At 49.6% G+C, this 24,855-nt stretch overlaps 3 protein-coding genes and 2 non-coding genes across 5 annotated transcripts; 2 read left to right on the top strand and 3 right to left on the bottom strand.

The window, feature by feature from the left end:
• Positions 1-558: 558 nt before the first annotated feature.
• Positions 559-3,407, bottom strand: LOC104691790 (plasmolipin). The gene is given in 5 exon segments (XM_010403453.2): positions 559-1,192; positions 1,272-1,391; positions 1,769-1,942; positions 3,267-3,283; positions 3,286-3,407. Coding segments are annotated over 5 exon segments (510 nt in total). The 5' UTR covers positions 3,371-3,407; the 3' UTR covers positions 559-1,078.
• An 812-nt stretch (positions 3,408-4,219) lies between these two features.
• TRNAL-CAG lies at positions 4,220-4,302 on the top strand. Its single transcript has one exon. It is a non-coding gene; the product is annotated as a tRNA-Leu (tRNA).
• A 134-nt stretch (positions 4,303-4,436) lies between these two features.
• TRNAL-CAG lies at positions 4,437-4,519 on the bottom strand. Its single transcript has one exon. It is a non-coding gene; the product is annotated as a tRNA-Leu (tRNA).
• Positions 4,520-5,544: 1,025 nt separating this feature from the next.
• On the bottom strand, positions 5,545-8,373 carry THAP11 (THAP domain containing 11). The gene is given in 9 exon segments (XM_039558331.1): positions 5,545-7,662; positions 7,664-7,845; positions 7,848-7,874; positions 7,877-7,912; positions 7,915-7,935; positions 7,938-8,094; positions 8,096-8,128; positions 8,130-8,345; positions 8,347-8,373. Coding segments are annotated over 9 exon segments (720 nt in total). The 3' UTR covers positions 5,545-7,641.
• On the top strand, positions 8,275-23,141 carry CENPT (centromere protein T). The gene is given in 14 exon segments (XM_010403452.4): positions 8,275-8,677; positions 8,679-8,699; positions 9,239-9,365; positions 9,898-9,991; positions 10,164-10,297; positions 11,062-11,095; positions 12,226-12,368; positions 12,835-13,263; positions 15,928-16,104; positions 16,430-16,633; positions 18,630-18,720; positions 19,987-20,151; positions 20,900-21,004; positions 22,742-23,141. Coding segments are annotated over 14 exon segments (2,154 nt in total). The 5' UTR covers positions 8,275-8,371; the 3' UTR covers positions 22,866-23,141.
• The last annotated feature ends 1,714 nt before the right edge of the window (positions 23,142-24,855 follow it).

Consider the following 24,855-nt stretch of genomic DNA (forward strand, 5'->3'; position numbering starts at 1 on the left):
GCACCAGCTTTTGAACTCACTGAAGCTACTTTTACTACTTTGTACAAGAACGGTGTGAAAGGAAAAGCTGCTCTGCCTGGCTGGGCATCACTTCCCGTTCTGACAAACACCCAAAAGGTGAAATATGTGTTCTGCAGCATGGGAGGAGCAGCATGGTTCTTCCCTCTCCCAAGGTGCTGATCCTACCTGTGTTCCCAGAGCTTTTGCAGACTTGATTGTAATTTCTGAAAATGACCTGCAGCTAATGGGCAAAATTGACTTGCTGGTTAATTAGGTGAACTCGGGAGTGTGTGGTGCTGAGCCAGGAAGAGGGAGTGATCAAAGCCTTGGCACCTTGTTCGTATTCTTGTGGTCTTGGATGCACACTCTGAGCGTGTGTGTGCATAAAGCAATGAGAGGTGAACCCTGTGGACTTGTTCCTTCCATAGCCCACATGGGCTAAAACCCACATGGAGTGGGAAGGGACCGTCACCTCTGCAGTGACATCTCTGCTGTCCCTGCTGTGCTGTATGTGCTGCCTCCTCACAAGACAAGTTTTCTCATGACAGAATCCAGTGCTGGATTTAGGAATGTTTTTATTTAAAGCATAAAATTTATATTCAAATTGTTAGAAATCAATACAAGAGCAGTTATGACTGCTTCCTTTGCTTCTCCCATCTTCCAGCTCTGCCACTGTTTCTGCACCCCGTTAACTGCAATTACTTACACTGTAGCTGTGAATGAGCAGAGAGGAGAGCCTGGGCTTGGGTTAGTGAATTTTAGTACTGGACTGTGCCAAATTGGCTGAGCCCCCTCAGTGGAGCTGCTCCAGTGAGGATCCAGATGACCCCCAGGGATGAGCAGGAGCTGCAGCCCCAGCGAGCCCCAGTGGCGATGCTGGTGGGGCTGTGCTGTGGGCACATCAGCTGGAAGCATCATCGGAAACCACAGGGCAGCATCCATGTGAGCCAGTGCTGACCACTACTGCCCACACAGGCTGGTCCCAAAACGAGCCCTGGTGGCACATGAGGCTCCAAGCCACCAAGCCTGGTACAAGCTGGCGCAGGGGGGCCCGTGGCTGGGCTTTGCTGTCCACTCCTTACGCGTGGTCAGTCACTTGGCTGGTGGCCGCGTTGCTGCCGAGCCCTTTCCAGGCGCGGAAGCTGAGGAAGGTGCTCACCCCATAGGTGATCATCGTGACACAGGCAAAGAACTGCAAAAGGAGCAGATGCCACGTGTGACCGCGGTGGCTGCCCCAGCCCCTCGGCCCTCCCCTGCCCGCCAGTACTCACGGAGGCGGCAGCTCTGCGGTTGTAGTCCCACTGCCGCCAGGACGTCGGCTGCACAGCAGCCGCGCACGTCACGAAGGCGGTGATGTACAGCACGGTGGCCACAGCGTTGTAGATCATCAGCTGGGGAAAGCAAAGAGGAGGTTGTGAGGTCTGGGCTCAGGCTCATGCCTGCTGGGATGAGACAGGAGCAAAAGGCTCAGGTTCACATTCCTCCCCATTCCCCAGGAGAACACATTAAATGCTCCCCAGGTTGTGTTGGGAGGTTTTTGGATGACACCACAACTGCAGCAGTTGGTGGCTGTAACTTTCTGGATTGACACAGGACTTTCTGGTTTGAGCATTTTCAAAGCAATTGAGGAGCAGAATGAAACAATGTCACTGTGCAAAGTGCAGGGGACTTTGCTCCATCAGCCCAGAAGAGCCTGAAGCCTTCCCAGACTATCGTTCGAAGATGTTTCCCTCTTGGGATCCCCCCTCACTCCCTCTTGGCTACACACCACAAGGGGCCAGGGGATCATGTAGAACTTCTGATGAAGCTGCAGGAGGTAAGTCACGAAGAAAAGGAGTGTTAGAATCCAGAAGAAGAGGGACACAAACATCACCCAGCCATACGCCGCGTGCAGGTGGTACGTTGTGGCGGCGATGAGAGACCACACCAGTAAACCGAGCACCTGTGGGGTGAAACAGGGAACATGTTCAGGGGCTGGTTCCTGCAGGTGAAACACAGAACATCACAAGCCCAGGCACACCAGCACCAAGAGCAGCTGGGTTCCCCTCACTCCAGGAAAGCAGCAGCACACTTGGCAGGAGAAGGGCTCCTTGGAAAGCCGCTCTGCCCCTGTGTAAGCCCACACCACTTATTGTCATGAGGAAACACAACAGCCTTTGTCCTGCCCACATCCAACGCCCTGGTGCTCGACCGCCCCGACAATGCCTCCTTGTCTGTCTCATCCATTTCTGACACTCGTGATCACAAAATATGTGCTGGGGAGAAACATGTATAGGGGGCTCCTGCAAGAGTGAGAGGTGGCACGTGTGAGCTGCCCTGCTCTGGCTGCTGGCAGGGAAAGCAGGCGCCTGTTTAACAGTCTGGCCTAGGCAAGGGGCTGGAGAGGTGGGACCAGCTGCAGAGTTGAAAGGTCTCTGCTGCTTGTCTTGCTTCCACCTCTCTTTCCTGACGCTCCTACAAGGCACCCCCAGCATCCTTCCCGGCCCCTTCCCTGAGCATTTGTCCCTGCGTCACCACCAGCTCAGCCATGCCCAGGGGTTGGAATCTGGAGCCAGGAGCCAGGTCTGTGCCAGCTGTTCCCCAGCGGCTGCTCGGGGCACATCCCACTGCTGCCCCCACAACACTGCCCCGAGGAGAGGGGACGAGCGAACAGGCTCCCACGCGGCGGTGCAGCACCGTAGGCAGCTGAACACCCACCAATTTGCATTCATGTGGCACCCGACGTCCCGGGGAGAGTACCAGCGGGAGATTATTGTGGTTGCCCGCTGAAGCAACGGGGAGGTGATGCTGCTGCTCGGTTTGACGCTGCAAAGACCCTTGGGCTCTTCTGAGAGCAGCCGCCAAAGCCTGGGAGGACAGCCTGGACAGCTGGGAGTGTTTCAGGGAGCGTGAGAGCCCCACGAGCAACCCCAGCACACCTCAGTTGGAGTCACTGTGCTTCACACACCCCCGACCCACCGGCTGTGCCCTGCGGAGATGTCGGCACGGATCAGCCCGTGCCTGGCACTGGGAACCACCATGTACTGAGCGGAGTTACCACCGGCAAGGGGTGTGAGCACAAGAATCCGAATTTTCCTCTGGCTTTACAGAGGGAAGGATGAGAGAAGGGGCTGCACTGTCTTGGGGTTGGGGATTAGCTAGGGTTAGACAGCGGAGATGGGGTCGGAGTGGCAGCCAAAGGGACCCCGGGCTGTTTCCAGCCGAAGAAAAGCGCCAAAGTGGGTGATGCCCTCCCCCCTCCGCTGTGCCCCCTCCCCGGTACTCACGGCCTGGGCGCCCATCAGCCCCCGAGCGGCGAGAGCAAGAAGGAGCCGTCCAGGGCCGGGGGGGAACCCGGGGAGGCGCTCCGGGCGCCGGGCAGCCCCGCCATGCCGCGCACCGGCCCCGGGACGGCCCCGGGACGGCCCCTCCGCGGGCGGGGCGCGGGTGGGTCCGGGGCGGCCGGGCTGAGCCCGCGGCTGCCCCCGCCCCGCCACCCCGGGGCGTGCGGCGGAACCTGCGCCCGGCGCCGCGCTGCACTCCCGGTGTGTCCCGGTGTGTCCCGGTGTGTCCCGTACCGGGGTACTGCCGACACAGGGCGGCCCCCGCCGTGCCAGCCCCCGCTCCCCGCATCCTGGCGATGCTCTGCCTGGAGCAGCCCGGGCCACCGCGAGCATTCTGTGCAGCCGTGTCCTGCTCGGTGCCCACCGGCGACATTTGGTGGCCCCCAGCGCGTCCTGGTGCCTGACGTTGATCGTCTGCGGGGCCCGGGCGACACGCGTCTCCTTGTTAAAGCCTGGAATAATTTGGGTTGGAAGTGATCTTAAAGCACCTCGTTCCAACCTCCTGCCTTGCAGGGACACCTTCCACTAGACCAGGTTGCTCCAAGCCCTTGGCCTTGCTCCAACCTGGCCTTGAACACTTCCAGGGACGGGGCAGCCACAGCTTCTCTGGACAATCTGCGTAGTGCCTCATCACCCTCCACTCCAGGAGATTCCTGTCAGCCCGTATCTCGGGCCGGTCCAGATCCCTCTGAGGGGCAGCAGGACCCTCTGGACTCTCAGCCACTGCTCCCAGTTTGGTATCACGTGCCGAGGGTCCCGTCACGCAGGTCGTTAATGCAGACCGTGACACAGGGCTGGGCCCGGTGCTGTCCGCGGGGTGTCCCGGCAGGGACCGGACACAACCGCCCGGCTGAGATCTCGATGGGACGTGGCCACAGGAGGCGAAACACCGGCAGGTCAGGATGGCCGAGCGGTCTAAGGCGCTGCGTTCAGGTCGCAGTCTCCCCTGGAGGCGTGGGTTCGAATCCCACTTCTGACAGCTACTTTTGCGCCGCCCGGCGGCCGCTTTTGGCTGGGGAAGGCGGAAAAAAAAACCGCAACGGAACAAACGCACGAAATTAAAAGCAATGAACGAATGAACTGCGGGCGAGCCTAATGCAAAAAGCTACCCGTTGTCAGAAGTGGGATTCGAACCCACGCCTCCAGGGGAGACTGCGACCTGAACGCAGCGCCTTAGACCGCTCGGCCATCCTGACACCGCTGGGCGGCCCTCGCGGCCCGTGCTGTATTTGAGGGTCCTCTGCGAACGTTCCTTGCGCTCTCTCAAAGTTCGGGCCGTGAGCACCTCCCCGGAGAGCCTTTTCCAATGCCCGACCACCCTCTGGGTGAAGAACCTTTTCCTAACGTCCAGCCTAAACGTCCCCTGGCACAGCTTCAGCCGTTCCCTCGGATCCTGTCACTGGTCACAGACAGCAGCGATCGGTGCTGCCCCTCTGCTGCTTCCCGGAGGAAGCTGCAGCCCTCAAGGAGCTCTGCCCTCAGTATCCTCTTCTGCACGCTGAACAGGACAAGTACCCTCATCCACTCCTCACATGGCTTCCCCTCTAGACCCTACACCATCCTCATGGCCTCCTTTGGCTGCTCTGTTACAGCTTTAGATACTTCTTGTACTGTGGTGCCCAAACCTGCTCCCAGAACTCAAGGTGAGGCTGCAGCAGCACAGAGCGAAGTGGGACAATCACCTCCCCATCCTGCAGCTTCATTTAACATTCCCAGTTCAACCAAAAAATGTGATGGTTGAGGCACAGCTGAAAATTTTGCTGCTTACATTTGCTTGAGACTAACAGCTCTCAATCAATCTGAAACCAGGAACTTTGGCAAGTGGAATTACAAGTTCTAAGAGCACATGCAAGCTCTTCTGTGCACTAGGCTGGTTCATGGGAGGCCATGCCTTCTCCTTCTTCCATCGGGTGTTAGACAGGGGAGCCATGCTGGGGGAAGCCCTGTGGGGAGCCTGGCTCTCTGCTCAAATCCCTCCTGGTTACACAGAGAGCAGCCTGTGACTGATTGCTCATCAAAATGGCTCCAACCTCTGCGTAGGTAGGTGTGTGTTACACTGAACTGACCTCAAAACCTCCTCCTCACCCTACATGAATGCAAAGATATCCCCACATTCCAGCTGTAGAGTTCATGAGGAATAAAAAGATGGTACAAAAGAGAAGACAAGCTACAGCCACAATCCTTTCAGAAATACATATATACACCACAAGGAGACAGGAAACATAAGAAAACAAAATATACTTTATTAAAATTAAGCATGTTAGCACCTCAGTGTAACCTGGAAAGTCAAACAGTCCAGCAGGTAACCAGTCCAGCAAGGCTGAATGGCTGAACATCCTGAAGTGCATCCCAATGGTAGAAAAAGTACCATGACTGTCACGACACGCACATTCTCAACAAGCTCAGATGCACAACCAGCCTCGTTTGCAAGGAGGGATGTTGTGCTGCCTACCGTCTTGATGGGAGCATCTAGAGCTGCTGGACCAATCACATATGTTAGATCCAATGGTGGAGCAGGTATCTTCTTGTCCTACAAAAAAAACCAAAAACAAACCCAAAACAAGCCAAACCAACCAAACAAAAAAACTGCTGCTAACTCGACTCGCAGAAAAATCAGTATAGCACAGAGCTGGAGAGCTACATCTCAGATTGGAGAATAAATTAAACTGAAGTAACAGGAAGTACTTAGTACATGGATAGACATGTAGTATCCTTACAGCTGACCATCCAACTTGGCAGACATGTTAATAAAAAATGACCCATGCATCACATAGCAGGCTGTGACAACCTGGAGCTGAACAGGCTTCAGGACTCACAGAGAAACCTCTGGCTACAAAACCCCACTGTGCCCTTTTGTTCGATCGTATACAGTGTTGAAGCTGATGGTTGTAAAGCTACATTAGCCAGTGTTACAAAGATTACATAATTTCAAACTAAAGATACCTTTTACATTTAGAAAATACCTCTATAAAATTTAGTAAAAGTGACATCCCAATCTACCGAATGCAATGCACTCTGGTTCCAGAAGGATCTCACAGACCCAGGGAACACCTGGGAATTCTTCCCTTGAAGGTAAATATGAGCACACTGTGGTGAAGTGCCTTTTGTTCTCAACATCCATCATCATGGCCCCCTGCCACAGGGCTGTGCTGGGGTGCCAGATACTCCCCTTCTCCTCCTCCTCCAAACTGCTGAGGGATCTGTTCCACTGGCTAGGCTGGCAGTGCATAACCAAGCCAAACCCGTGGCTTTGCTACCCTCACTCCACCCTCTTCCTAGCCAACGTTGATTTGGTTGCCTGTTGCAGAAAGTGAAGGGACTGATGCTGGCTAGAAACAGAGACTACACAATCATTCCACATAGATTTGTTACAATACTCTTAAATCTTGGTTTAGAACACACAAGCAGGTTTTAGTATGGTTTTGCCTAATGTACAGATTATTAGTCATGCCAACTAGTTTAGGATTAGACAGGAAAGGTTTGCAACCACTGCAGGTAAAGTCACTTCTGTTTCATCCCGGTTCTCTGAACGAAAGCCAAGGATTAAAATTCCGATGTGTTACAAAGCCTCCATTTCATCAGAGGGAGTCTTAAGCCAGTGAGATAAACTACAGCTGTCAAACGCCACCGGGTTCTTTGTACCAGACTGTAATCCTTACTGTTGTCGAGAGCATCGAGACATCTGTAACCAATACGCACACACTGCAGAGAAAGCAGAAACTACACGGTACAAGAACACTCTTTAATCTGGGGGTTCTGTCACGCTAGGAAGAGCAGTCTTTTATGGCATCAGTAATTTACTGAAGAAACACATCACCCTGAGAGGGTTTCTAAAGCTTTCCTCCACTGAGCAAGGCTGATCGCGACATCACCGACCATTCCTATGACAGGTACAGTGCCCACGGCAGTCGGACACGCCTTCTCCAGGGTAGTGTTGCTGTTACCTCACTTGACACAGAGCGAGTTTATTTGCTGAAAACTGATACCCTACGTCCACTTAGTGACGACTCGGGTCCCATCCACACTACGAGCAGCGCGTTCTGACACTGCCGGCACAGAGCGGGTTTGATGGGCCCGGTGTGAGGTGACACCGGAGATAACGTCGGGGTGATAACGGAGCTGGGCACCGAGCTGATCCAGTCCAGGCAGGAGAATCCGATGGCGAGGCCTTGCCCGGCTGGGAGCTGCTGTGGCATGGGCTGAGCCGGGCACCTGAGAGGCCGTGGTCCATCCCATCTCTACTCTGCCCGGCACCGCACCGAGGGCGGCGGAGGCTCCGGGATGGAGAGCCCCGCGCCGGGCCGGGCCCCGGCAGCCCTCAGAGGCCGTGGCGCTTGCGGGGTGCCGGCGCTGGCGGCGTGGAGCAGCCGGTCCTTCTCGCGGATCTCCTCGCGGAGCTGGGCCTCGGCCAGGCGCAGACGACGGATGCTGCCCTTCATCTCCTTCATCTTCACCTCCAGCAGCGCGATGATGTCGCGCTGCTCGTTCAGCTTCCTCAGCAGCTCCTCCGACGTGGTGCCGACGACAGCGAGTACGAGTGATCGGGGGGCCGCCCTCCACCGGGCTCTCCTCCCCCGCCGCCGCCGCGCCGGTACCGGCACCGGCAGCCGCGCGGGGCTGGGCCGATGGTGGCGGCGGCCCCGAGCTCCACCTGCACCGTCAGGTCGATGGGCTTCACGTCCTCGGCCGCGCCCCCTGCAGGGGCCTCGGCGGCGGCCGCGGGGCCCTGCGGGGCGGCGGCGGCGGCGGCAGCGGGGCGGGGGCGCCGGGCCCCGCTGAGCCTTGCGCTCGTTGACGCCGCGCAAGCGGGAAGATGGTGGGGACCCGCACCAGGTAGGACTTGCGGCCGCCCTGGAAGTGCTCGCTGCAGACGCGGTGGCCCGTGGTGGGCTGGAAGGTGCTGAAGCAGCCGCTGACGCCCGCCCGGGAGACGTTCTTGAGCCAGAGGCGCCGCAGCTCCTCGTCCTTGGGGAAGGTGTAGAAGTGCAGCGCCTTGTCGCGGTGCGAGTTGTTGTAGCAGCCCCGGTACGCAGCAGGTGAAGCCCGGCATGGCCTCGCGGGGCCGGGGGACACCCGCGGCGAGCGGGGCGAGCGGCCCCGCCGAACTACAGCTCCCACAAGGCCCGCGCGGCCTCTCGCCGCCGCCGCCGCCGCCGCCCCGGAACTACGCGGACCACAATGCACCGCGCTGCCGGCGGAACTACCCGCCCCACACTGCGCCGCGGCCCCTCCCGGCGCGCGCACGCATCTCGCGAGAGGCGGCGGGGCGCGGGAGGTGTGCGGCCGTTAGCAGTCCCGTCATGGCTGACGGGCGGTCCCCGGCCGGGCCCGGCCTCAGGCGCAGCGGCCGCCACAAACGCGCGGGCGGCGGCCCAGGTGCCGCAAGGGGTCCGGGAGGGCGGGAGGAAGGGAAGAAAAGAAAGAAAGGAGGAAAGGAGAGTCGCTGTCGGGATGGACCATCCCGTGGGACTCGCCCGGCTCCGCCTGCCCGGTCGCTCTCGGTTTGAGATAGAAGCGAGTCCCCTGAAGCAGGAGCGGAGGCAGCTCTCTCGCCCTTTTTCGCATTTAATCGTGGAAAATGGGCCGACGCCCCTCGCCTTTCGCGCTGGCCGGGTACCCCTCGGCATGTTTAGGTCGCGGCTGTGCTCTGAGGCCACTCGGGATTTCGTCCACAGGAGGGGTTTTGCACTGGAGCCCACCTGGGTGATACCCGAGCTGAATTGTCTCCCGTCCACACGTGAGGTGCCACCATTGTCAAAAAGTCTACGCGCAATTTCTCTTTGGAATTTGGAAAAAGTTTCTTATCAGCTGGCCTAGCTTGTTATTAGAAGATGGGTGGTGGATGCTTTTGATGTTGTGGTCTTTAATAATATAAATACTAGTGTTGAATTGCTTGTCTTTTGATTTCCCTCTAGACTGGATCGAGTCTAGAAAACAAGAGTAAATCTGTCAGAAGCACCTTGGTGAAGCAGAGACAGGCAGCGTTCCCTGATCTCAAAAATGGCACACCACGGCTTCTACTCAAGAGAGTCATGCAGAACGGTAAGTGTCTTTTTTTCAGGAGACTTGAGAACAGAAAGACAATGCTTTGGTAGAGTTGAGAAAACTTTAAAATCCTTTCCCTGTTACATGGAACAGAAATCAGATTGTTGTATGACTGATTTAGGTAACAGAGGAATCACTGCAGGGCAGCTGAATGTGGGATACAACTGTCTGAGAGACCAGGCCTTGCACTGGTGAAATCATAGCTTTGAAGATCCTCTTCAAAGCCCTCTTCAGGTGGTCTTCTTATCCTGGTGTCTGAGCACATAATCCTGGTGCTGCCTTTGGCTGTAGGATCGGGTGTGAGTTATTAGAGGCACATTTTGCTGCAGTGCAGGGAACCCCCGTGCTGCCAGCTGTCACTGTTGGCTTTGTCACAGCCAGTAGAACCCAAACAGTTTTCACTAGGTCTTAATTTTAACCCATTAATAAGTGTAATTTACAGCCTGTAGTGTAGATGTGACAGTCTGCTGCGTTTTGGTGCTCTTGCTGTACTGAATCGTGGAAAGGAAATGTTCTGGTTTGTTGGCAGAACCCCAAGTTTCACCTCTGGCACCTCAGATATCTAACCATAAAGACATGGAAGAAGCTCATTCAGAAGTCCCATCTAAGAGAGTTTCAAGCATGTAAGTAGGGGTTTTTTATGATTTTCACTTTTATTACAATGCCAGGTATAGCTGCAGTTCCTGTGGTGGGATTAGGGAGCAGGACTTCTGTACTTATGTTTCAGTGATCAGAGTTGCATCTTGTCAGGTGAGATTATCAGAAATGTCTCTCCAGCTTGGTTTGTTTTGGTAGGGGGGAATTGCAGCTGCCAGATGTTGCTGCTGAGGACACATCTGTCAGCGTATTCCACATGACAAAGAAGAGAAAGAAACTCAGCATTTCTGAGTTTGAGAGAGCAGCAGAGAGACGACTTCCCCAGAACCAAGGTAAGGCTGCAGTCAAGGATTATCTTGTTCAGTGCTGCATTTGCTGTCAGCTGGTTCTCACCTGCTCAGCTCAGTTGTTAGGAGCTGCCCAGCTGGGCAGTTGTAGGTTTGGAATCCAGATTGCAGTATCTCATGCAAAGGGGATAATGGAAAAAATAAAAGCACCTATCCTACTGTATATAACTTATTGACTACTTTTGCAGCTTGGTGCTTTTTGAGTTTTGAAGTGTCTCCAGAGGAAGCAATCCCTGTCTTCCTCTCAATTCTAGAAACTTTAAAATACAAGCAGCTGCATACTTTCCATTGCAATTATATAAAAATAATTATGAAGTTCCTGGTGAGCAGAACAGGTTTGAGTTCCAGTTTCATCAAGAGTTTGTGGAATAGTTGTCTGTGCTTCTAAAGCTCCAGATGTGTTTGGGTTGGGTTGCTGAAGGGTGGTTGTGACCAAGGCCTAACATCTTGTTATCAATGTGGTAAAATTAAAATTATTAAGTCTGAGGGTATATGCCATGTTAAATTTTCATTGAAATAACTGTTTTCTTACCCTTTCAGAAATTGCTTATTAGATTTCTAATACACAGTTCTGAAATGTAGACATGAAATAGTGAAGTGACTGTCATCTAATTCTGTTTGCATCAAAGTGTGACTTTTGAGGATTGTAGCGTGACTGGCTCTGAAAAGAGGAAGATCCATTGGGATGTTCCTGTAGCCTGTTGTGTAAAGGGTTATTTCTCAACTAATGTGCCATTGACTTTTTCTAGCTCAGTCAACGTTGGACAGCACAATTATGACTCGGTGAGTTTAATCTAAAATGTCTTAACTTCTGTCTGTCCCGAGTTTAGCTGCCTTCACTGATCACATCTGAAGTGGTGAAGAACAGTGCAGATACCTGGGTTCATGTTAAAGACCTGTGTTAATGTTAGCAGTAACACATTCACCTGCCCCTCTGCTGATGGAATTTGAAGGTGTTACACCACACACCTTTTCATTTTCAGGAACTGTGGCTCTGCACTGTGTGCCTGGGTTGGTCTAGCTTGTATTGCTGCTGTTGCTCCTATTTTTATTTGCTAGGATCATTCCTTTTTTCCTTTTGTTTTCATGCTTCCAACAGTAAGTCAGTACACAGTACTGGTTGGTAGTCTCATCATATCAGTTGCATCTATGCAGTATTTTCTGGACTTTAAAAGCTTTTTAGTGAGTCAAAGAACTTACTTTCCTGTGTTGCCTGGGTACTTTGCAAATGACCCTGGCCAAAGTCAGCGCATTATTTCACCTTTCTCAGTGCAGCCCTTGCCTGGGGTGCCACACAAGATGCTTCTTGGGGCTGCATTCTGTAGTTTTGACTTTAAACCCTCTGAACTCCCTTTTTACTTGGGTTGCCTGGAGAGAGGGGCAGGAGGTCATTGAGCATGGTCAGTCTCCAGGGTGTGAAACACCTCCAGTGAGAAACATCTTTTCCTGTGCTTTATGTGTTGCTATCAGCTCCCATCTCAAAACAGTCACAGTGTGTTGGTAGCTGTACTTTGCTGAGAGTATTGATATTAAGTAGCTTCTTAAACTTGTTGGGAAGTCCTCCTACCACCCCACTGTCATCTGGAGTATGTCTTCACTCTCAAACATTTGTTTTCTCTTTTTTTTGTTACTTAAGATTTTTTAAAATTTCTGAACCTTTTGTCAGCTGTAGTGTTGCAGTGTCTCAGGGAGGCTGTAAACCAGTCTGCTTACTGATATCTGTGACACATAGCGTGATGTTGGGTGATACTATGAAAATAATTCATTTAGACTGACATATAATCTTCAAGGGTTTTTTGGAGAAATTTCTCCCAGTTCTGTGAAATGTGTCACTGTTAGTGCCACCATGTCTGTATTCTGAGGGTAAAAGGGGAGTGTGATTTTGACAAATGATTTCTTCCCTCTTTTTGCAGATCCCTTCGTATGTCTGTGGGTTCCTTGATGGCCCCAGACACTGTTGAGAAGAGGGGCTTGCTCCGGAGGCCAAAAACCCGCAAGGCTGTTGACATGCAAGCTTTTGAAGGCAGAGTAGAACAGAACCTGCTGAAGAGCAAAGGTTTCTTTTGTGTTGTTACTTCTCTTTTGGGAGGCAGGGCCTTATGTAAAGGGGCTTCTAGAAGCGGTTACTGAAGCATGGTCTGTGTTTTAGAATTTAAAATTTACTAATACATTTGCAGAAATAGAGTGGGATTTGAGAAGCAAGATTAGAATGAGGCTCTGCCTCAGCAGTTCCTTTGCTTCTATGCACTTAAATATGTGCTTTGTCCAGTTTGGTGATATAAGCCACAGGAATTGTTTGGAATCATTTTCTTCTGTGGGTACTGGGGTCTCTTGGTTTGGTAGGGGGAGAGCTGGGGGCACTGAAGTGGGGTCATAGAGTTTCAGTGTTTGATCTGTTGAGGATGAGTAAAATTTGGTTGAATGACTGAAATTTTGAATTACACAAGTCTTGGTAGTAAAGTGTGTCCCTATGACCTTGAACAGTTTTTCACATAAAATCTGTTTTAAAACTTTCTAAACAGAACAGAACTACCTTGTGGACTCACAATCTGCGTCTGGGATTCGAACAAGCATCCTGACAAGTGATGCGGAAATGATGATGAATAGCACCGAGCTCTTTGTTCAGTCCCAGCTGGATGAACAGAGCCAGAATAAACTTTTTGCTCTTGAACCCCAGCTGTCAGACTCAAAAACTTCAGCACAGAGGAGCCTGATTTCTGATGTAGATCAAGAGGAATCAAGGCCAGAGGGCCTGGTATCCAGTGTGGGCACAAATGAGGGAAGGACCCAAAGATACTCCAAGAGCTCAAGCCTTGATCATGGGCATGTTGACAGAATGAGACATGTATCTACAGAAACACCTGTAAAACAGCAAGAAGATAAGCAGGATCATTCCCAGCAGAGTCACCCAATGGAACAGGTTTCTTTTCCTGAAGAGGAAGTGGTTTGCAGTGAGTACTATGGCTTAAGGCTTAGGCTTAGCAGGTATTATCTGAAGTTACAGAGTGGTTGAGGTAGAAAGGGACCTCAAGGTTATTTTCTCCAACCCCTCTGCTCTGGCAGGGCCACATAGAGCAGGTTGCCCAGGACCCTGTCTAAGTGGCTCTTACCAGTCTCCAAGGGTAATGACTGCAAATTCTCTTCTTTATGTTCAGATGGAGCCTCCAGTCTGTTCCAGTCTGTGGCAGTTGCCTTTTCTCCTGACACTGGGCACCACTGGAAAGAGTCTGGCTCTGTCTGCCTTACACCCTACTTTCAGACACTTGTGTATATTGATGAGATCTGCCCCGAGCTTTCTCTTCTCTAGGCTGAGCAGTCCCAGCTCTCTCAGCCTTTCCTTCTAGGAGAGATGTTTCAGTCCCTTAACTGTCCTGGTGGCCTTTTGCTAGACTCTCCACTGGGTCCATCTCTCCTTTGTACTGGGACACCAGAAGTGGGCACTCTAAATTGGTCACAAAAAATAAGGAGATATGTAGGACATGTAGCAGACATGGAAGGAGTCTGGAAGTTTGTAGTCCAGACCTTCACTGTGATGTGCTCACTTATTTGTCACAGCCAATCTCTTCACTGTCTCCAGGGCCTTAAAAATCCTTGGACAGAGGCAGTTGCCTCCCTGCTCACTCTGTACCAACACTTTGCAATTCCTATTGTTTGCCAGTTTTTTCCTGGTGTCTGGTACCTTTCTTTGGCATTCATTTCCCTGGCCTAGTCCTGGTTGTGTAAGTGGGAACACATTTTCCTCATACTGCTTGGACCAGGCAAAAGTTGTTTTGAAAGGACAGGGGGAGGAATCGACAGAAAAAGGTTAGTTGCTCAGAGGAGCTCAGTGGTAGGCATTTTTAGGACAAAGAGATAGATATGCAGAGAAAAGTGTGGAGGATGTGGAATAGGGGACTGGATCAAATGAGAGGAAGATGTGGGGGAGTGAGCATATCTTTAAAACACTGGAGTTAGTAAGGCATTCATGTCAGAAGTTAATGGTGACCTAGTTCTCCTCTACCACAGGAGGCTGCTCTCAGTGTTGCTCCTCAGTGTCAACTGAAAAATGGTTGAAAGCATTCTTCCAACTGGTTCCTAAGATTCAGTGCAAACTCCCTAAACTGCTTCGAGTACACACAAGTGTTTCTTGTGTGTCTTCTTCTCCCTGCTTGGTTTTTTATTTACCAGGAAAGCTAAAAGAAAGTTTAAAAAGCTACCAGGAGACACATTAAGGATCTGTTCTAGCTGTTTGTAGATGGAGCTCCTCTCTGTCCTCCAGAAGTTCAAGTAAATATTTGGAATCCCCAGTCACTCTAAATCTTTCCAGCATGTCTTTGAGAGAAGTTGTGTCCCATGTAATTGAAGACCTAGAAATAAGTGATACAGAAGAAGAGATGATTAATACAGTTAACGGAGTGGAACAGGAAAAGATTTTCCGAGAGGGTAAGAAGTGCTTTGAGTGTAGAAAGGGAATGGAGTATAATCTGATTTAAACAGAGTTTTTGAGGTGACTTGCAGAGTAAAATAAGACTTAATTGTACATAAGATGCTGGAATTGAACATTTCCAGATAAGCTCTCTAAAAGTGGGCTGTGACTGGAAGTGGAATAAGGGTTCTTATGTTTTGGCAGGTCTGTAGTACTGCTCGGCTTCCCATAGGAAAGATGAAGAGCTCTCTCTTGGCAAAGAATACATCTGGCTAATCTAAGCTAGTTAATATTTCACTTCACTTTAGGCCCTGTGTTGGTGTAAGCAGCCCAGTATTCTGGTTAGTGAGAGTGGTATAACTGATTTTTGCACCACCTTTGGCCAGATGTCTTTGTGCCCTTTACTTGAGCTTGGGGTCCCAAAAGTATAAGGCCTTGCCACACTTCTACTTTCGAGTGTGAAAATTCCCAGTCACTGGAGGGGATGATAAAAGTGCAGTTTGACAGCTTTTGGTTCTGGACTCAGCCAAGATTTCCAAACCCTTCAGCAAGTGACAGCATTATGAGAGTGCCCAATTTTCTCAAAGGAATTACTTGGGTGGGTTTCTGCTTAACAGAGCTACATAGTAACACATATGTGGACTGTATATGTACTATAAAGGAAAAAGGAATGCTTAAGTAGTCAGTGGCTCAAGTGTTTTAAACAAAAGCAAGTCATGTGCCTATGTATTTTTCATCCTGCCTGCCAGAGGCTTGTCCAGGATGGTTAAAACCACTTTAGGCTCTCTTCTCTTTGTAATGGAGTATATCTCTTACAAAATTGTTTATTCAGAAAAACGGAGGAAATGAGGAGGAGAATCTGAGCACAAACTCCAGGTATTGTTAGATTTAAAGGAAAAGAAATTGGTCTTTCACACAATCACCAAAATTTGGAATAGCCATAGAGATGGCAGATCTGGAGGAGCTCTGCTTACTGTAAGTAAAATTCCTTCATCGGGATCTGATGTGCCCCTAATTAGGTAGCTGTGGAGCAAACACAGGAAAAGTTGGGCATTTCTCAGCTGTAAAGGGAATTGCATCTGCTTTTCTTATTCACAGCTTAGTGGCTGAGTTTATTTATCACAAATAAATTCTAGTGGTGGTTAAACTGTGTGCTGGCGGTTGGGGGTTTTTTTGTAGGTAAGATGTATGATAGAATTACTTATTTTAGCTGCAGAATGTGGTGCAAGTGCTGGATATTCTGAACATTTGGAGAAGAAACTGGCTGAAAAAGCAGAATTGCAGATAACTCCAGCACAGGACAGCAGAGGTGAAACAGAAATGGCTCCTTCAGCAGGAGAGGAACTGGCAGAAGGCAGCGTTGGAGCCCACGGCTCTCCCAGAGCTGGTGAGGACACCTCTAATGTTGACAGCTCTCTTTAGTGCCAAAGATCTCTCATGCTGCATGACTGGTATCAGTGCTGAGACAGAGACTTAATTTCCTTTACATTGTGGAATCTGGGCTAATTACTGGGGAAATATCAAACCAATTTTGTCATTTTAAGCTGGAAGACTGCATTTTATTTTAAGGGAAACCAAAATTGTACTGGTGGTAGTATTTAGAAATGTATAGTTACAGCAGGTTTCTTTGATTAAAATTTACTAGTGGAAGTTCCAGAATCAGGCAAAGGTACTTGTTTCAGGGCTTTGTTTTTCCTGTTTCGGAAATGTAGAACCTGAGATTACCAAAGGCATTGGAGCTGAAAGTCCGGGCGGGCACTCTCATGCCTTTTCCTCATTCGATAAACCTGGGATGACTCCATCAGATGAAACTGATGAACAAGGAGATGAACTACAGGACCAGGCTATCATGCTAGAGTTGGATAATTTAGTGGAAGAGCCTTCTGAGGATGAAGCTGGACACCCTGCAAGTCAAGGTAAGGAACAGAAGGCGGTTGGAGAATTTTTTCCTCCTAGGCTGAAGAACAGCAGAGGTTAATAATGTTATTAACTGTTTAGTCCATCAGAGAGTCCAGGGGAAACTGTTGGCTGCTGTTTCTAGGGCCAGATCATTACTGGCTCATCAGGTGCTCCAGAGACCAAGATCATCTTGTACTTTTTGAGGTGAAAGTAATGGAAGTGCCCAAAACAGATGAAACTGAGTGCAAAGTGAGGTTATACAGTGACATAGGGATATCCTCCAGTCTGTTTTTTCCTTCCTGACTCCTAATTTCATGCCAATTTTTTAATGTCTTACCATTGAGTTGGTGTTACCACAGCCATTTATGTGACTTCAGACTTGAAACCTAATTTAGAACCCTGTATTTTGTATGTGTAGTTACAGGTTTCCTTTCCAGTTAACAAAAGTAGTGGCCCGGTTTTCCAGAAAGCTGAGAGAAAGTGTCTACTTCTAAACAGCTCTTCAGAAACTCCATCAGTCTGGCCCAAGAGTGCTGATGCCTTTTGGAAGAACAAATACATCAGACTGAGTTATCTTTGATCAAGGCCATGTTTGAGAATGCCCAGAATGTATTTTAGTGATGTCTCTTGGAACTGGTCTTAGTCTTTTGAAGAACAATACACCCTGAAGTATAAAGCTGAACAAAGGACATCCTAAAACCCATTGTGAAAATTTTGGCCATATTCAGCTGTAATGAAAATATCTATGTCTGTGTGTATTTGTGCAGTGTGCACAAGCACAACAGTTGAACTGATAGCCACAAGAAAAGCTGTAGGTGTTCTTAGGGTGTCTACAGTTGTGTTAATATGCTTATCTTGTACACAGCTGTATGAAGAGGTGGAAAGATCTGGCTGCAGATCTCACTGATAGGGTGGAACAGTAAGAGTAGCACCATACAGGTGTCATTGGACAAGAGGAGGAAGAAAAGGGAAAAAAATTATGTCCTTTTGTCATAAATCTTGCCTTGGAAACTTGAGCATAACCAGTCCCTTTCCCTACATCCTGCTCCCTGTTCCTCCAGTGCACAGAAATGTTTATTCAGAAGAAGCTAATGCAGGCAACCACAGTAGTTTCACCCAGTCCTGCTTTCTCTGAGAGATTTCTGACCCTTTCATCTGGGGAGTTTAACTCTCAGTAGTCCCTGAAGCCTCTAGTAGCTGGGCTTGGCTTCTCTAAGAAGACAGGTGTCCAAGCCCTTTTAAGGGATCTTTGTGAAGTTGATGCCATTACCAGATAGGCTGGATTACTTGGCTGCACTCAGCTTCCAAGGGAAGCTGTTGGGCAAGAAGCCCTGTATGATCACTCCTCTTCTAGACAGGAAGCTGCTCAGTATTTCTATTAACATTGTTTTCTTTCCTTTGTTATGAAGTGAAGTGCAAGAGTGAAGTTAGACAATGCAGATTAGACTTGGAGGAAGCTGCTATGGGTTCATAGCAGGGAACATGTGAGATGCTGATAACAGGAGCCTTGCCTGGAGGGAGTTATGACAATCTGCAAACAGGGAGAAGTTTATATTCTGGCCCCTGTAATGTGAGTCGGTAGCTCAGCTTGTCCCTTTGTTCAGGAGAATTTGCCAGTGGCTTAGCAAGATGACAGAGAGGGAGCTTGTAGACTTTGAAGTTCTTTCTGGTTAAAAAGGCTGCAGCTTTGTGGCAACCTAAGTTAACCCAGCCATTAGCCCCTGCAGCCTGGCCCTGAGTGAGTGTGTCCCTGCAGCCTGCCCAGCCAGCTGGGCCAGCACAGGGGCCCGAGGGGAGCCCCCAGCCTGTGTGGCAGGAGCTGTGGGGGTGGCACTGCAGCAGCCAGCAGCTGTGCTGGCTCAGGGTGCTGTGGGGACACAGCCAGAGCACAGGAAGTGTGACCAGGACCAGGCGTGTCGGGAGGTGCCTGGTTTTCTGTCTGCTGCAGCAGCACTGCTTTCTCCAGGAGCTCTGGAAAGAGACTTCAGTTCCTCAAGTACTTTTTTTCCCCAGAGGTTTCCATGAAGACTCCTGCATTTGTCCGTGCTCCAGCCTACAACCTCCTGCTGTCAACTCCACATGTTGCAAAACCTGCTGCTCCCAGGTAAGCCTAAGCCACATCCAGCAGTGGCCTGGCAGAAGTGGGGCTGGGGGGAGAGCAGAGCCCAGCTTTGCCAGCTGTTCTGAAGGCTTTGGTTCTTTCAGTGCTGTAGCAGCTGAGTTCAGAGTGAGTTGAGTGAATGTCAGTGCTCTTCCAGAGCAGGTCTGATCTCTTAAGGCTTTCCAGTGAACGTTCTTGTAATATTTTCTTGTGCTGAAGGGCAAAACTTTTCCTAGGAGTTTTTCAATTGGTAGGCTACTCTGGAGCCATAGTCTCCAGTATGGGATGCAGAGGCCCTTGCAGAAGAGGGGTAATTAAAGGTGACAGGACTCTGATCACATGGAATGACATACTTGCATTGACTGCAGAAGCCTAGAGCTGTGTGCAGTTGCCATGTGCTGACTATAGAATGAAGCTGTCCTAGAGGCAGAAAGTGAACCTGTCTTCTGTATTACTCCAAATTAGTTAACATTTGTATTGTCTTAATTAGAAATTTGGTGAAGCCATTTGCTTCATCAGAACCACTAGCAGTGGGTCCTAGGGAACAGGAGGAATTTTCTAGCCCATGACTTTAGATTTTTGTCTATTAAAGCAATAAACAAGAAGACAAAATTCTTGTGCCCACATACAGGTGGACTGGCAAGAGTCAAGTGATCCACACACTCTTTCTGGGGGTTTTGCATGTGTTCTATTGCTGAGGTTCTATTTTTTTCCTGTTGTTTTCCAATCATGTACTGAGTGAATCCATGGATTTCACTTAACTCTTCCCTATTACAATTTTTCCTATTTTAGAATGGAAGACAATTGTAACTTCCTTTAGGACTTACGGTCTTGTTTAAGGGGGGGAAAAAAGCCCAAAACCCACCAAAAAAGCCCTCATTGAAGTTCTTAATAGTGCAGAAGGATTCCCTGCAGAGTAGCCTCCTCTGTCCACCGATGCAGAGGTGACTTGTGGTGCCTCAAACTTTGTGCACTACTGGAAAGGGAATACTGCAGGGATGCAGTGGAAACTGCACTCATGTATTGGAGAGAACTCCAGTTTGCTGGCAGTGTGTTACATGAGCATGCTGGAATCAAGGGAACTCTTTGCAAACTGCCCTGTTTCGGCATGAGAGTTTTGGAGAATTGGGAGGGAGAAAGAATGAGGAGCTCAAGATAGTTCTTGTCCCTTCCAGTTCAGCTTAGGGTTTCTCCAAACTCAGCCTGGTGTTCTCTGCCTCTCCCTTGGCCTTGTTCATTCAATGTGTGAATTTTCAATTTCCCTCAAAGGTCTCCCGTGCAGCTGTTGCAGCCTAAGACAGTTCCAAAGAGATTGAAAACATCCCAGAGGAAACCATGTGAGCCTCAAATGCCAAGGAGTTTGATAAAGGAGATATTCAGACATTTTGTTAAAATGCCAGTGACCAGAGATGCATTCAAAATTGTTGAAAAATGGTAAGTAGCAACAAACTGCTCTTTCCATTATTTTTAGTGTTGGGTTTTCTTTCTTTCTTGAAGTAATAAATCTGTTTGGAGTGTTGGCTGACAAGCTGACAGCCTTCTCTCTTCAGCTGGAAACAGTCTTGGGAGGCCTGATAAAAACAGGGGCAGAAATGTGCAAAGTGCCTTGGGCTGCTGTGTGGGTATCTGATCAGTGCAGCCTTGCAGGAGCATCTGGGTTTTGTCCCAGCAAATTGTACCAGTCACAGTCTTGTCATTATCAATTTCCATGGGCAGGATGGCTCTGGACAATGGTCATTGTGCTGGGCACAGTGAGGGTGTTCCACTGGAATCCAGGTTTCTCAGCTTTTTGAATCCTTCTACCTTGTTGCCTTCATGAGTAAAATCTGTGGATTTTTTGAACAGTGTCACTGCAGTAGCCAGTAGTCTGACCCTCAGTGCTGATTTCTCTCTCACTGGTGTCAGCCCCTGTTCCTGCATGTGTGGGAAGTTTGGGAAAGGTTCTGGTTGTCAGATGTGCAGCTGTTTCACAGCTGTCTTGGCAGTGAAGTTCCAGGGAGCCTGAGCTGAGGAGTCAAGCTTTGTCCGTGGGCTGGAGAGTTTCTTCTCCCCCAGCTTTCCCTGGCAGGCTGGGACCTGAACAATGAGCAGCTCTAGTGCAGCTTGCCCTGCAGAAGTGGGTGAGTAGATGGTGTTCACATGGTTCAGTCTGATTTGATTTCCCTCCTCATTGTTCCCTCAGCTCCGAGAGATACTTCAAGCAGGTGAGCGATGATCTGGAAGCTTACGCCCGCCATGCAGGGAGGAAGACAGTGGAGGTGGCTGACCTGGAAATCCTCATGAGAAGGTAATGGAAGGGTTGTTGCTAAACTGCAGTGGTGGTTGGTGGTGCTTTGATAGCCCAGTAAACCTTGGTTGTTGCCAGGGTGTGCACCAGCAGTGTTTGCACAGTAAGTATGGGATCTTGAGATTTACTCTGTGTGAGGCCACTTCTGTCCCAGGAGATATCCGTGGACTTGGGTTGCACCACTGAGTGACAGTGGTGGTGGAGGGGCAAGAGGAAGTAGTGAAGGGTTGTGAGTGCAAGGAGTTATCTGAGGAGCCAAGAGGAGAGGGATTTGTGTAAGGGTGAAGCAGTAATGTCTGGGAAATGAGTAGAAAAAGTAGAGAAACGCTAAGAGGGAGGCTGGGCTACCCTGTTTGCATCCTCGAGTGATGTCTTTGCTAAAAGCACCTGCAGCTGACACTGTGAGCATTTTCACATGTCCTGCTGTCTGTTTTGGTGACTTCCAAACAAAATACACCTCTTCCTGCTGCTGCACAAGCTGATACTTGGGATCCAAACTGACAATTCCTCTCCAGAGCAGGAGAAGAAGCCTCCAGGCCAGGCAGCCAGGGCTGGCCTCTCATAACAGCAACATTCCTAGACAGCAACATTCCTAGACAGCAACCTGGAAGAGCTGTTTTCAGAGCTGCCTCACTGGTGCTCTGTCCTCTGGACTCCCCCAGCTGCCTCATCTCCTGCCTGAATTCACTTTGTTCTGTTACGAAAACACAAGGGATTTATTCTTGGCTTGGAAGCCCACTGTAAAACTCTGTGAGGCCTGAAGCAATCCACCACTTTTCATTTAAAGTCATTACTCCAGGTTGTTGTTCTTGCTCTCCACTGGAAGAGTTTCAAATGTGATGTTAAAGTCACTTGGGGGATGGTGCAGGGCACAGCTGATGACATGAGCTTTGCATGAGCCTCTGTAGGTAGTGCTGGTGCTGCTGCTTAAAAAGAACAATCTATTGCTGTCCTGATCCAGAGATTTCATTTTCCCACCTGGCAGGTGTGTGCTGAGGTTGGTATGAGCAGGCCAGGAGGCATGATGGGTTAGTTGCCCTGGTTTGAGAATTCCATGTACTTGTTGTTTACTTTGTTCTAGGTGTCTTTACGCTTTTTTACTGCCTCATAAAGAGATCAGGAATTGTTGCTGGCTCATGCATAAGAACAGTATTTCTGTTCCTTCCACACAGAAAGTGTGAATAAATGCTGCACTTTTTTTCTTTCTACAAAACTGGGAGATGCTGATTTTTTCAGGCCAGTCAGCTAAACAGTGTACTGGAAAACTACATGGCCTACACAGTTGGCAAATGCCAACCACCTCTGAGTTGTGACTGTAAAAATATCTGGGTACTGAGCTATTTCCTTCTGTCACATCATTCTGTGCACGTCTTCAAATGGTAGAATTTATCCTATGGTAGGTGGATTGTGAATTTAAAAAGCAGTGAGTCTCTACTTTGGTCCTGATCAATATAGCTGAATATCCCCATGGTAAACAGTGGGAAGCTCTGTGGGAAGCTGGTCTGCAGGAACCCTCTGGGTCTGCTCTGCTGTGTGGGCAATCCTGGCATTGCACCATGCACAGGAGCTGAGAAGCTGCCAGCAAACACGAGTCTGGAGCTGTTTGTCACAAGCAGCCAGAGCATTTCAGCTCTTAAATGCAAAAACATCACTGCAAGAAAACCTTACTCTGACATCGAATGGAAACACATTTCACTAACAGCTCTTGTTTCTTCTCTGCTCTCCTTTTGGACAAAGGCAAGGGCTGGTGACAGACAAGATGCCATTGAATGTGCTGATAGAGAACTACCTCCCTCTGGAGTACCGGAAGATCCTGATTCCAGTTGCTGTGAGTGGAAATAAAGTGATCCCCTCCAAGTGAAGGTGCAGTGATGGCCTCTGTGGGTGAGAAGATGGTCTGCTCCCAGGGGCTGGCTGTGGATTGTTCCATGTCACTGCTCCAGGTGATGCTTTTCCACACGTAAGCAATCAGGCAAAGACTGCTGGATGTTCTCCTGAGTGGAGGCAGGTTGTGCTGTGGCCACCACACCACCCTGCTGGTCTCACCAGCCTTTGTCACAAGTGATTTGACTATCCATATTTTTGTATGTTACCTTTGAATACGTGTACAGCTCAGATAAATAAAATGTTACATGTATTCTGTGTGATGCCAATGCTGCTTATGCCAGTGAGCTGAGAGGCTCCTGAGCATTGTGGTGTTCAAACTGTTCCTCGCAGGCATTTAGCGGTGTTGGTGCTCTTCATGCCAGCCAGGTGTTTGTGTTTGACACACCTGTGTGGTTTCTATTGCTCTGCTCCCTGTGGGAGCCATGGTGCCCCTTTGTTTTCCCCTGGTGTTCCTGTACCGGGAGTTGGTGTGCAGCTGGTCCATGCTGTGCTCCCTCATCCTCCTCACATAGGCAAAACTCTTGTGTATGATTGTACTGCTTCCAGTGAGCCTAAACCACACCAGGAATGAGGTCTGACACAGCAAAGGGTGCCAAGGACTGTGACTTTGTAAAACAATTCAGAAGCTGGGAAAGAATAATGCCTGTCACATGTACCAGTTTTGGAGGGATGGAGATGGGTATTGAACTTTCTCTTCAGTGTCCTTCTGGGGGGTCAGTGTGACATGAGTTGTTTCTCCCCATCCTGAGCCTGTCCTAAATCCTGCTGCAAGTATGGATCCTTCTCTCTGGGCTGTGCTGTGTGTGCAGTATAGCTTCCTAAAACTACAGCCAAATGGCACCAGTTACAGGGACTCCTGGAAATCCAGCCCAGCTCCTGGCAGCAGAACTTGGAAGTTAAACAGGTTTTGCACAACACTAAAGGACGTGATGGCCAATAGAGTTAAAATCTCTTCAGCAGGCAATGCCAATCCAAAGGGCAGGCATTTTTCAAGTTTGGTGGGGTTTTTTTTAACATTATTCCATAAATACCACGAAGAGCATTTTTGCTGATACAGTGTGACTGAAGTGTTGGAAAGACAAGGGTCCTTTGAGAAGCTCTGCTGGGAGCAGTAAATGCAGGTCCTGCATGGATGGGATTCCCTTCTCCAATGTGTGTCAGAGTTCACTTTCTTCTCCTAAGAAGGTGCAGCTTCCCGGGGAGGAATGGGAGGGGATGGTGCTTTGCACCTGCTGCCTGTCACAGTAGTGGGCTGGCATTGGGTTTGGATGTTTCACAGGAATTCTTCAACTCCCCAGAGCCTTTTCCTTGGACTGGATGTATTTCAAACAATTGATACCTCTTTGGCAGTCTGGAGTCTCAGAGGTTGTAACTTTTTGTATCAAACTTTGGCTTGTACAGATCCATAAATACATATAACTATATATCTAAGCATATAAAGTCGAAATATGTAACTATATAAATATTCTCTCAAGTAAGGGAAGATCATACTCTCAAGAGAGCCTTGTGTCAGACCTGTAACTTCAGCTGCTGGGAGCTCTCTTTAGTCAGGTCGAGAGGCTGCAGCTCTTTCCTTAAGTAGGTCTCCAGTTGCTCTGACGATCACAGGTTTGGAACGACGACAAGGGGCTGTTTATTGCTATGGAGACATGGAAAAAGAATGGAAACATGGAATTAAGTGCGTCATATACAGAAGAATGAACTCATAGTGTAAGTCAGCTCAGGGATCTTGTTTTTCTTCCTGCTGACCGTGGCTTCACAGCAGGAGTTCCGTTTTTTTACTGTACTCTGAAGACAAACAGATGGGGAAAAAAAATATGTACAAAGGCTGTATATCCACATGGATGCAGCTGAGAACCAAAGGAGCCTTTGTGAGCTGCAGCGGGCCGGCCGCGGTCCCCCATCCACGCCCTGGCAGCGCAGAGCCGCTGGTTATTCCGGTTGCTGGGATTTGCCGGAGCCGC

This window comes from Corvus cornix, chromosome 11 (assembly GCF_000738735.6).
Source record: "Corvus cornix cornix isolate S_Up_H32 chromosome 11, ASM73873v5, whole genome shotgun sequence".
Lineage (NCBI taxonomy): Eukaryota > Metazoa > Chordata > Aves > Passeriformes > Corvidae > Corvus > Corvus cornix.